Below are 13489 nucleotides of genomic sequence, written 5' to 3'. Positions count from 1 at the left end.
GAGCGGAGAATCAGGTGACTACCTCACCAGCCATCAGCCACTTTGCAGCCCTGTGGGATGCTCCAGCTGTTCAAACAGCTGGCCCTTCCCTGGAGGGGAGCCTCGCTGAGGGAGCTGCCAGCTGGCCGGCAGCAGCCCCCAGCACCAGTGAGACCTCGCTGCTTCCCCCCACTCCCATGCTGCCATATGTGACCGGCAGACGAAGGATGGTCTCCAGTGGGTTAAGTTAACCTGACTTCCCAGATGGGAGCGGAGGCAGGTAAAGTGAGGGGACTCCAGAGGAGAATGAATACAAGGCCTTTTCAAGGGAAAACAGAATTTGGGTTCCTCAGCTTCTGGCATGCGCACCTGGAGATTACCTTCATGTATGCTCAACAGAGAGCACTTGGGTCAAGATCTTTCTTGCTCTCAGATACTGCAGCTCTCCACAGAGTGGGTGAAAAAGGAGGGACTGGCAGGAAGCCCTACGTAGGGCCGGGTAGGAAGGTATAGTGCATCCTGCTTTGCGTTAATTATCAGCTAACTCATGCTCATTTATAGACAGGACCCAAAACCTCTTCATCTTTGCACAGATTCAGGTCTGAGTGAAGCAGGATGCCCACTTAACCACATCTCCTTCTACCAATTAATCCTGTCTCACAATTCAGCTATGTTAAAAGACATAAATTATAAACATTACATTTAGCTCTTCCAGCAATTACGATTTCTGACAAGTTCTAATTCCTTAATAAAAAGCTGATGTAAGGTATCTAGACCTGGACGGTGTCTCTGAAAAGCTCATTTTCTATTATGTACACCTTGCTTCTCATAAAGTGAGATACAGCAACCCACACTGGAATTTCAACTTCAAAAAATAGCAAATTGCTCTGCTCCCCAACCCATTTCCCTTCTTAGGGCACTGAAATGCAATGTCTGAGCAAAAGACTATTCTTTGGGTTTTATCCAATGGGACCTCGTACATTCAATTTTTCTGAATACTCTTGCAAGAATGCCAGTCATCCTAGTGGAAGATCACCGCTGAGAAAGAATGGTGTAAAATACACTGCTCTAAGTTATGAAATATGCAGAGAGAGTGGAGAGATACTTCAATTAGAACTGAAATCAAACTGAAAACTTTTGGAATGTTTGGAAGAAAATCAAAAAACTTACTAGAAGCAGAGCAAGAAGAGCATAACTTTTTTTTTAATAAATCAGAGAACACCACCTGATACTATTACTATTCTTGAGCAAAATATCAGATACTTCCAGATTTTCTGCTCTGCTTTTTAAAGTTAGGTACTTTGCAAAGAAATGCAGTGCAGGATAATGAAACCCCAGAGTTCACAACAAGATCACCCCCTCTCCTTCTACCTTTCTTTCTTGGAAGTCCACTTATCATTCTACCTATATGCCAACAAAGAACTTCAGTACCTACTGAGTTTAACAGACTACTGCATGTTAACAGATTGTTGGGTTGTTCGTTGGATTGTTGATTGCTTTATAATGGAAAAGAGAAAATCTGACAAGTAACCACATTTTCCTGCTTTTATTTAGATCTCCTCCAGTTCATATCAGAAAAAAAACCCCACAATGTTAAAGATCAGAATAAATATCTAAAATATTGCCAAGAATTTTTCAAAGTGTATCTTCAGATATTCATAACTTTCTAGATCTCCATAACTTCTTAGTGCAAAATGCATCTGAGCATACTCCACTGTGTCTGTAAGTAAAATGTCAAACCCATGTATACAATACAATAGGAAACTACCCAACATAGTGAATTATTCGCACACTCTAAGCACTAATTGAAATGTCACTGTCGTATCCATTAATCCCAAAGTGTCAAAGAATAAAGCTGGGGGAGGGTGATGGGCAAGAACATAAATCACAGGCATCACAGTGAGGCCTGGAATGTGTCTGTGATGGACCTTATGAATGAAGCCACAACAGCAAAGCAGTCTGAGCAAAATCTTGTGTCAATCCCTTACTCCACAGATTGTAAAATGTCATTTGCTGCAACATACTACTCCGACAAGCTTCCATAATTATATTTAAACTACTCAAAGGGTTTTTTGTGCAAAACTAAGATTTTTTTTTAACATGCTTTAAAAGCTTTGCAGAAAGGAAGAATTAACGTTTCTTCTATTTGCATCTGTACAGCCCAACGCTAGAAGTTATGCCATTGTGGAAAGAATGCATTTTTCAGTTTAAGTTACTAGTTTTCTCAAACTTTCTCATTTTGGCCCAAGGTTTCCCATGTCCTGTCCCTGCCATATGCTCAGTGTAACAGCTACATATAACCAAACATGCTGTCTTAAGGTTCTATTTTAATCTTAAAATAATGAAATGTTATCATGTTAGATTAAATAAAACTCTACTAAGATCTTTTCGATGATTGAAGTTTCCACTGAGCAACAACCAAAGATGGTAGAAAGAGTGGTAACAGAAATCAGGATGGTACATAACAGAGCAAAGGCTGAGAAGGAAAAGGTCTGAAAACAACCCAGAGACCAGATGACAGCTGGACTCATTGGGACTTCTCATTACTTTGCTGTGAACATACTATTCATACTGTGAAAATCACCTGCAAGGCATGAATTTTATCCCCAGTACTGCTAGAAATCCCCAAGTGAAACAGTGAATTTGTTAATGTATACAGAGTAGTGAAGTACTGTGTTGTTCACAGACTATATTTTAAACATTAGAAATAGAATAATAAGGTAGTGGGCAAGCTTTCTTTGCTGTTACACTATTTGTTCAGAAGGCAGATGACTGTGTAGTGGGTGCACTGATTCAGCTTGTCTAGATGAATGATTACACTGTCAGTATTATCAATACTATGGAATTTCTGTTTTTACAATTGCCATCTTTTTTGCATCTAGGAAACTACACAAATGCACAAACACATATCCCTACCCACCTACCTGAAAAGAACACTATTAAATTTGCAACATCAAGCATACTAGAAGTAAAAAGTCCAACCCTCATTTGTTTGGCCAACTTGTGCAATCACGAGATAAACTTTCATGTCATGATCACAAATATTTTTTCAATTGGACCCTGATAATCCCATCAGTTCATTCTACGCACTGAAAGGCCTTAAGGCTGTATAATGAAGGTATGTCAGAAAGATGCCTGTTCTACCTGTTACTGAGTTTAGCTGGAATGCAACAAATAAGGCAAGAGAAAGGAAAGACAAGCACATGGTTAAAATGTCAAAAATGCCCCTTAACTCTGTCCCTGGACCCCCACAAGAACCTTTTGTGATGCTAACCAATTACTTGAAATCAAATTTCCAGGATACAACCTGCAGGATACAACAAACCTCAGGACACAACTTGCAGAACTGCCCCATTTTACAGCTGTCACCAAAATGATTGGGATCCATGCTTCAAACACATAAGAGGAAAAATACTTAAAAAAAAAAAAAGTATAAGAATCTAAAGATATGCATTGAAAAAAATGCTAGTGAGACTTTTCACTGTGTCTCAGTCATCAACCATGAAATCAGACCTAAAGCCTATTCATAACACAACGATGTTAGGGAAGTAACTTCCTTCATACAGATTAACAACTCACCCTCTCAGTGGGGAGCTCCATGCAAAACATGAGGAAATTAATACTGCCTTCAGTGCTGGACTGAACCAGCTTTATAAAATAATTCCAATGACATATTTTGAACAGTGAGAATAAAACAGCATTTGATGTTTATTAAATAAGTACTATTATTCTGCACAGTGACTAATGCAGTAGTAGTTCTAGTCCTATGTAGCAGCACTTTAAAATTTGTATTATAACAAACAAACTCAAGAATGAAAATTAAAATTTCACAGAATTTGACTTTTTTTTCCTCAACTATAAAAGCATAATATTTATGTAGTGGTTTTGGGCAACTTTTTACTAGACTATAGTCTCTTTGCTGCATATAGTGATTATGATCCCATTAGGAGTAACAATAGATGTATGTTTCAATCAGATACTTGAGTTAAAAAAAAAAAGTTTCAGAAAAAAAATTTCCCAGAAATGTTAACATACTTACTCATAAATACTTTTACAAGACGCTGTACTGTAATAATTTTTTTTTTTTTTAAAGACAAAGCTTTAGTAGATTATGGAAAAAGATCACTATATGGCTTAAAGAACTTTTTGCAGTGTTAAGACAGATATAGATAGGAATTCTGTAACATCTACTTACATTCACACTGTATCACATCTAAATTGAACTGCTGAATTGCTCCCATGCTTATTTGTTTTAATTCACTGTCCAGTAGCATCTGCATTAGGGATGTTGAAAGATGCTGGCAGGCTGACATGCAAGCTGTCTGGGCCACTTTTCCCTAGTAGAAAGAGCAACAGGTTTTCAGATAGAAACAAATGATATGTCACTAAAGAACTGCTTATCTGATTTGATTTTAATATACAGTCAAAGTCGTAATGATGCAGGACTTAGCTTAGAAGGGGAAAGATGACACTTGCTGTTTTTTCTTTGACCTGTTAGCTCTGTTTTTATTAAAACAATTGGGGAACTAAATTAAACATATATTAAAACAATTATTGATATTTCTTCTGGAAATTCCACAATCTTCACAAATAAAAGGACATTTCCAAATTAGTAACAATATAGGTTGCTGAAGCATATGAACAGATTTGTGGATTTTAATTTTTTTTTTTTACCCAAATAGAATGAAAGCAAGAACGTAATGAAAATCAACATGCTGCATATTTTTAACAATAGTCAGTAAAAAAACCCCAAACTTTATATAAACCAAAATCATTGCTTTCAGTTGGGGCGTTCCTCATAATAGCTTATGCTAATTATTGGCACTTTAATTGCTTGAATTCCACCTTGAAGCTTGTAGCCAAATTATTTAAAATATTCATGCTTATCCATCATCTTTTCAGGTGCTTAATAAATCAATGCTGTCAGTAATCAACTACTTACAAAATGAAATGTAGCCCTCTGCTGTACAAAATAGAAATAATTTTCCAATCACAGTCTAGTTATAACATTTCTCTTTACGACGAGACAAAAAATTTTCCAAACATGAGACCAAAAAACAAAGCACAAAATCAGATATTAATTTGATAAATTATTTAAAAATTAGTACAGAAAATTTGAAAGATATGGAAATTCTACCTTAGAATTAAGAACAGCAATTAAGACCAGATACCCAATCAGATATTCATAGCACTGCAATCTTTTAAAGCAGAGTGATCTTAGCTTTCAAATGCAATTATACCAATCTCTGTAGTTTAATGTACTTATTAAACCATGCTTTTCAGCTGATGTCTATGATATAACACGTATTGTAACAAAGGTACCTATCAACACGCTTACACGGAAGAAATCATAGTAACACAACACACCTACTGGAGCACAGAACACTATCGTTTTACTTATATCCATCAGTTAAGTGATGATGCCTATTCTCTAAAGCAATGGTTCTCCAGCTGTTTTCTGCAAAGTCAGGTTGATCAATTCACTGTTGACTCACAGAAACACATATAAGCAATGACAAGTGGTAAGGATAGACAGCAGTTCACTGTCCCAAAAAGTTTGGAAAGTTCTGCTCCAACATCTGAAGATCTTATCCTTAATAAGACAACTTCTTCCTATCATTGAATTTTCATGTATACGTATAACAGAATGCACATTTGGCCCTAAATATTTTGTACTATAAAAATCAGTTCTTTGTTAAAATGTAATTAAAATGTAGACAATACAATGAAAAGCGGTCACTTTCCTCGCATGTCACACTGCAACAGTAAATGGCTTTTGCTAATACCTCTTTAGCATTAGGACACCTTGAACTGCTAGGAGCTTTATATCTAAAATGAGATGTCAGTTTCTTAATTGAAAGTCTCAGAAAAGCAAATAACATTTTTGACCAAAATAGATGAACTGACAACGAGGAATGTAAGAAATAATGCAAGAACAGCATGCTTAAAAGTCTCCCAAACCCAATGTTAATTACACTGGGAGACATGCAGCTCTATTTCCCAAGCAGAACAATATCAATATGAATGGAAAAAAAAAAAAAAAAGAGAGAGGGAAAAAGGGGAAAAAAGAAGGAAAAAAGGAGATGAGAAAGTGAATCAGTGAATCAATGGGACAAGAAGGAAAAAAGGAGATGAGAAAGTGAATCAATGGGACGCAGTTTATTTAATTACAGTGTAGTAGGTTTGAAAGACTTAATGGAAATGTCATTTTGATTTAATGGAACAACTAGTGCATCTCTGTTTAATGTACTGCTCCATCAAATCAGCTCCATGTCCTATTTATGCTGCCACTATAATGTAATAAAAATTCAACCAGATTAATAGGTTGTCAAGAAAAATTTTAACATTCAATTTATTTCATATGCAAACAATGTATACTCTATTAGTTTAAATAAAATCCAGAATTTTATATTCCTAACAAGCATCTGTAATTAATTGTCACAATCTGGCAAATATCAATAGCACTGGAGCACAAGATAATGGTTATAATACAGAAATGACATGGTAAAAGCCACTTGGACTTTAAATAACGTATCAATACATGTACATTTAATGCCTATTTTTAAATTTCATAAAATGGAAAATCCTAACATTTAAACTATTTCCAACTATGTAACTTGAACTACAGGCTTATTGTTCACATGGCACACCAACAAATAATAGACATTTATTATGCATAGTTTATATGTATTTGTATTACTCAATACAATCACCGAATTTTCATAAATCTAGAGGAAAAATGAAGCTCAGTATACAAATTAAAATGCTGGAATTTAACTGAGAAATCCTCTTCAAAATCCGGTGCTTCACAGTTCAAAATACACTGGATGTATGACATTCAGAAAAGAATGAAATTCAAATTCATGTTTGACAAACGAGATCTGGTTAAAAATCTCTCTCCAAATTTCCACCCTCCACCAATTAATCAATTCCGTGCCATTTTTTGCTAATGCATTTTGAAGAGGAAATTTAAGGATTCGTGAGCATAACAATAATGCATTTCTTTTCCAGAATGAAACAAATCTCAGTTGGTTTTAAAACATTCTTAATGTTTATTATTTGTCAGCTAGTATTATTATTATTATTATTAGGAGGGGTGGCTGTAGTTACTGTATCTAGCAATTAAATACCTATATTCAATAGCATGCGGAGATTCAGCAGGCTTCTCACATTTGCTCCAGTTGCCTCGCATTTGGAGATGCCACTATTATCTCCGCTGTGCCTATGCTAATTGCTGCTATCTACAAAACCTATTCTTCCACTCAACCAGTGTAAAGTTTAGGAAACAAGGACTCTATTCTATAAGCAAAAACACCTGCTAACAGTGTTAAAGGCAACTGTTTTTTCACCCAGCCTACACATTTTGCTGAAATACAAGTTTGTAAAAAGAGAAAACCCTTAGACAAACTTCTTATATTTCAAAGGAGCCTGTAAAGAGAATCTGCTGACATATTAAATCCTTTTTTATAGGAGCCAAAAGCTTTTCTCCAAAGAACAATTGCAGTAAAGAGACATTTGGCTCCTAGGAAATTCCCAAAGGGTCAGCCGTATGCATCCTTCCACGGCACCTCTGCGGTACTGCTAAGACCCATGCTAGCTGTCTCAAAAGCAGCTTTCATCATTCACTATGGTGTCAGTCAATATGATTTATGGACTGCATTCAACAAAGTCAAAGCATATAGAATGAGAAATATGACTACAATCTGCTAATTTGTTTTGTATTGAGCCACTTAGGAGTCAAAGACCCGATGTCAGGCTGAGACCAGCAACACAATTAACCGGCCAGTGACAGATTCATCCATCCTCCCTGCCAGGCCGTGCCAATCAAAGACAGCATGAAGCAGCATTTGGAGAAATCAGTAAGAAAACCCATTCTCTAAGTAGCCTGTGAAGGCTGTTGATTGACAGTTTTTGAATATAGCTGCAGAAACCCACCACCCCTTCACCTTCACTGCAAGCTGTGAAATTAGGCTTTTGCTGCCAATCACAGAAACAATAAAATAACACAAACTGCCATCCTCAGCATAAAAGGAAATAACAAAACTTATCTGTTAAATCTAAGAAGTGAAGCTGAAGAATTCATTTAACAATAAGAAATGACATAATGAAAAACTTTCTGAAAATTAAAAGAAACTAAACATACAGATTTTATCAGTCAAAATAACTAAAGCATGATATAACTTAACATCAGGACTAAACTCCAACTTTTGAACTATTGATAAAATAGAGGTATACTAAAAAAAAAAAACAATGGCATTTTTAAGAATTAATGTCACTTCCAGTCTCTGTCCCAAATTCTACTGAAATAATAAAAAATACCTACGTGAAAGTATTTTGTAACTATTACTTTTCAATAGTCATTCTTTTCCAAAGACTTGTCCAATACTAACTTTATACTGACAAAGCACATACCTAGAATAAAACTTCAGCTAATTCTAAACTTAGGTTAAAACCACATATATATACACCCTCTATAATTTCAAATTAACTGATCTGAAAATAGAACGTATGATTTTTCTTTAACTGTTCAAAATAAAATTCAAAAAAATGTAGGTCCTTAAGAACAAATTTGATCATCCAATTGATTTCATGAGATTGATGGCTGTACAATGAAATTTTAATTTTCTTTTTGATTCAAAGTATCTAGTGGCACTATAAACTGCAATACGAACTTAAAATGGGACATAGAAGAATCTGAAACCAGCAATAATCTCAAACAACTAAATTCTTGTGATTCTAGATAACAGAACTGTTAAAACCTGCATGACTCACAAATTATAACCTTCCAAAAGCAATGTAGCCTCTGTGCGCCGCATCTCTGAAATTCTGCTAGTGCTTGGTTATGACATAACTAGCACACTGACACCTATTCAACATTAACAGGAAATATTTCTACACAAAATATTCAATATTCCTACCGCTCATGACATTTATTAGCTTGATAGTTTGACATAAAGCTTAGTATTCAAATCGTAGAAATGGTCATTCGAGTGAACCACTAATGTCATCTAGTCCAACCTTCTACTTTGAGTAGGGCCGTTGCCAACACTACTTCAGGTCCATTGCCCTGTTTTTCTGGCTGAGCCTTAAAAAAACTGAGGATGGGAATTCCACAGCCTCTCTGGGTAACCTCATCCAACACTGCACTAGTCTCTTTGAGCAAACCTTTTCCCTAATGTCAAAGCTTCACCTCCCAAGTTTCTAACTGACCATAGCAAAATGTCAATTTGTCAGTCCTACCAAGAAGGGTTTGGCTCCATCACCATTGTGTCTGTCCTTCTAGAGGTTGTAGGCTGCCACTAGCTCTCCCCCCAGCATTCTCTTTAACAAACTAAATAATCCACTTCCCTAAGCCTCTATTTGTAAGTTATGTGCTCTAGGCTCCTGACAATTTGGAAACCCACTTCTCTCCAGATCCACAGAGCTACTGCTCAGCCAACTGCCTTCCAGACTGTAGCAATGAACAGGGTTATTCCTACACTGTGGACTCGAAGTGCCTTACACATTTGTTTGCTTAAACAGTGAACAGCACAGTGTACATTTGTTGCTGTACACTGTTTAAGTGAGCAAGATTCAACCAATTGAATGAGTAAAAGTAAGTTCAGAGATTTAGTATTCAGAAGCCACTCTTAACAGAATAATATTAATTTCAACACTTTCATTATTATGGAAATGCTTATGCCAAACCAACATAAAGTCCTTATACAAAAATTGATGACCTGAAAATAATTGTGGCTTGGAAGAATTCTTAAAAACAATCCATAACCTTATTAAAAAAAAAAAAAAAAAAATTTGAGCACACACATTCCCATGACCCCAGGCAGATGTAGCAGAGAAACGATGGAACTTTCACTGATTCTTTATTCTGTTATATCACTCTACTTTTATTGTGTATGCATGTGTCTCAGCTGCATTTTGATACCTGACCTCTCTTCCAAAAGGTCTCATAGTCTCCTCTAAATTATCTCATTTGGTATGTAAGGCACACCCCATCAACCTTCTGCAAGATTCTTAGGGCTCCTGCTGTCCCAGTGTATGGAAGACCAATATTGGTCATTAACATGATCCCTGCATGCAACTAACTACACAAGGTACACAGCAAGTCATCAGGAAAACAGAAGGGTCTTTTTATTAAATTATTATAAAAATTGAAGCAATAAGCCTGCAGGCAGTTCATAGTTTTTCAGTTCACATGCTTTTTCTTCATCTTGCATCTACTTACCGACATAGCTGCATGGTCATTGTTGTTATTCTGAGAAGGAAACCAGTAAGGCAATCAAAACAAAAAAATTAAGATGTACTGTCAACACCAGAAAAAAAAAAAAAAAAAAAAAGAAAAGAATAAAAATTGGTAGCAACAAAAGGTAAGGAAAAGCTTCCAAAAAGAACAATTTCAGCTACATGATTCCTTAAATTATTTTTTAAAACCTGTGAACTTACATAGTATTTTGTTGAGGCATAACAAAGAGATTATGATTTAAATAATACTAATTTGGCAATAAAATGTTTTTCTGTAATAAGGAATTGTATGCCAAAACATCAAAGTAGCAAACTTCAAATGACGAAGCATCTGTTGATATTCCTTTCCAGAAAGTTTTCATTATAAGAAGCAATATATTGCAAAATACTTAGGTTAAAAAATAAATGCCACGTTTATCATTTTGACTTCGAGAGGCTAGTGGTATGTCATCAACATACTTTGTTCAAGTAAGACTTAGAATTGCTCAGGACAGTAAGAATCTAAATGTAACACGATCCATTAATAAATTTTAATGGTAATAAAACTGCAGGGTGGAATAAAGATATTTTCTTTTCCAAAACTGCTTCTTAAGCACAGTAAACAAACACAGAGGAGAAAACTAAGATGTAAAACTTAAGAGGAGAAAAAGCTTTGGAGACGCAAGATATACCCAGTGATTCAGAGATATCAGACCCCAACTAAGCTGTGCCATGAAGCATGCAGGTTCAGTAAAATTGAGATCATGGTCTAAATGATTTAGATCTCTAATGTTCCAATAAAAATAATACAAATTGTATAAAACAGATATGTAACATAAGATGCATTTTTTAAGAGTCTATTGGTACAGAAATACTTCAGTGTAGCCCCACACGGAAGCACAAAAGGAGACGCGTCCCTGGGCATTTACACAGCTTACACATACAGCTAAAATAAAACAAGACTCTTAACAACAGGAACTCAATGACCGCAACAAAAAATTCGTAAAGAACATCTCATAACACTTCTAGAGGAAGACTACAGTTTGAAACAATATCAAAGAGAAAGTCAGTGACCCTTGAAAGAGACTATGGAGAACTGGTGTGGCCAGCTAGTGCCCCTAGCCCTAGCACAATGTCCTCTAACATTATTGGATATGCTAAGGTAGGAAGAGAAGAGAATCCTCTACCTGTCCTGCTCTTTTCCTTAGTAGAATTATGACTAGTGACCAGGACTTTTGTTCTTTAATTTCTAATTACAGAAAAGGTTCTGAGAAACTATTTTGAGCAATGGAATGTTTCTGCCAGCCATACAAAAATCATTATGGAAATGATACTGTGACATTAATGGAATAATCCATTAATGAAAAAGAATACTGAAACTATTCCAAATCTTAACTATGGCATATGAGAATCTAGCTTAGTTTAGCACTCCAAAGCACTTGTTATTTTAAAGAGTTATAGAACCTAGTTCTGTGCTTATCTTTGAAAATGCTTTTACTATAAATTTTCTCTTAACGAAAATAACTTACTATTAAAAATCTAACCAGAATCACCAAAATGAAACATTTTCATATAACCTCCACAGGTCATGCACAACAACATTGATAGGACTGTATGTTTCTACAACTGGCCAAGCCAGAATAGGGAGCGATACACAGGATAAGTCAAAAATTACAAGGAACCTCTTGCCAGATCAGACTAGTCATCCATATAGTTCTACATCCTGCTTGTGACCTGACCAGAGTTTGAAATTACCAAATAACCTCTTCATAGGAAGTAGCTTTCTCCAAAGGTGGCCTTGTGTTCCCAGGCACATATTTCTATTCCTTTCACACTTTTCAAGTCCTAATGCCACAGCTGTTTCTTTCCATCCCTCTTAACACATTACTTCAGTCTGTCTGTGGCTCATTTCCAAACAGTTATATCACAACATACATTCATGACAGACTTCTGTTCGTCTTTCTCTAGAAATTGCACATTCCTTAACTGCTGTATGCATATGACCATTGATGAGCAGTGACATTTGTTCACACTGCTTTGTATGTTAAGTTACAATGAATTTAACTAACTTGTTATTCTTTATCATAAAACACTCAACTGATTTGGCACAGAAGCACGTGCCTCACATGTCACATTCACATCAATATTACGTGACACATTTTGAGTGGATTCTGTCTTTGACTCGATTAAAAAAAAAGGAGACTGAAGAATCACAGCCTATTCACATGTGATTTGGAAGACCAGGTAAGCCCACTATGCCAGCAATTTCAACACCTTGATGTGCAGGAAAGGAGATTATCTTTTATTTCCAGTCTGGAGCCTCAAAACATTCAATGTATTGCGAACTTATTCTTTATAGGCATTGCATGTGGCTAAAGCACTCAGACATCAGTGTGACAGTAGCAACCAAGGACAAGCTGATGAAAAGCAGATGTAGCTTGAAAGCCTTATTGAAGTTACTCTAGACCTACAAAGCTATAAACTATTACAATGATAAATCAAACTAGAAATAGTCTTTTTTGTCTTAAAGCAAACGAAAATCAGACAACAGAATGTAACACTTAGTACAAAAAACAGGTTAACAGTACCCTTTTACCCAGGACAAAATAACACAGGACACATTTTAGTATGAACAAGGATTAATTTCAATGAAGCTCAGTTAACTAGAATCAAATAACTATTTATGATCAAAACTATCTAGCTAAAAACAAGCTTAGAGAATGTAAAACCTCCATAATCTTATGAACAAATGCAGGTTTTGCACCAATTCTGCATTGTTTGAATCAATATACAGAGCCAATATGGTTAATTAAAAAGGCCATCTGATGCTCTAGAAAACTGCATGAGTTCTTACACCCTTAGCTGTTGTTAAAAATATTACTGAAGTATTTGAAAGTATTTTCTAAGTATTACCATAGGTAAGCATCATCACACAGAAACACATTTAAAAATACAACTACCAGCATGTATACAATTAAAAAATAACTTCTATCTTCAAAAATCTTAGTAATTTAAAATAAAATAATGCTCCAGTAGTTTGAAATTGAACTTAATTTTGAACACTTACAGGTAAATGAGTAAAAACTTGAAACGTGCTTCTCAAGAAGTTAATAAGGTCCATTAAGTATCCACTGGCTCTTCCATCCGACTCAGACATCGTCCAATCATAGTCAGCAATCTGAATAAATTCATCTATTTTTTGGTTAAGTTTTGTGTATATTTCTCCTTCTGCAGCATGCCTTGCATCCTGAAAAAAAATTGTCTGCAATTGTCAGAATCCTAAAACATTATT

The 13489-nt window shown here is 35.5% G+C and overlaps 1 protein-coding gene across 1 annotated transcript in view; it reads right to left on the bottom strand.

Annotated features, from left to right (window-relative positions):
• Positions 1–13489, bottom strand: part of LOC104624176 (exocyst complex component 6) — a gene marked incomplete at both ends in the record, with an annotated part of 33611 nt that overhangs the window by 4105 nt on the left and 16017 nt on the right. The window contains 3 exons of the mRNA XM_010291469.1: positions 4175–4316; positions 10202–10231; positions 13265–13444. Coding sequence (XP_010289771.1) covers positions 4175–4316; positions 10202–10231; positions 13265–13444 — 352 coding nt within the window. The remainder of the gene's footprint in view (positions 1–4174; positions 4317–10201; positions 10232–13264; positions 13445–13489) is intronic.

This window comes from Phaethon lepturus, unplaced genomic scaffold (assembly GCF_000687285.1).
Source record: "Phaethon lepturus isolate BGI_N335 unplaced genomic scaffold, ASM68728v1 scaffold28987, whole genome shotgun sequence".
Taxonomy (NCBI): domain Eukaryota; kingdom Metazoa; phylum Chordata; class Aves; order Phaethontiformes; family Phaethontidae; genus Phaethon; species Phaethon lepturus.
Note: the sequence above shows the minus strand (reverse complement) of the source record. Positions and strands in the feature narration are given on the sequence as shown.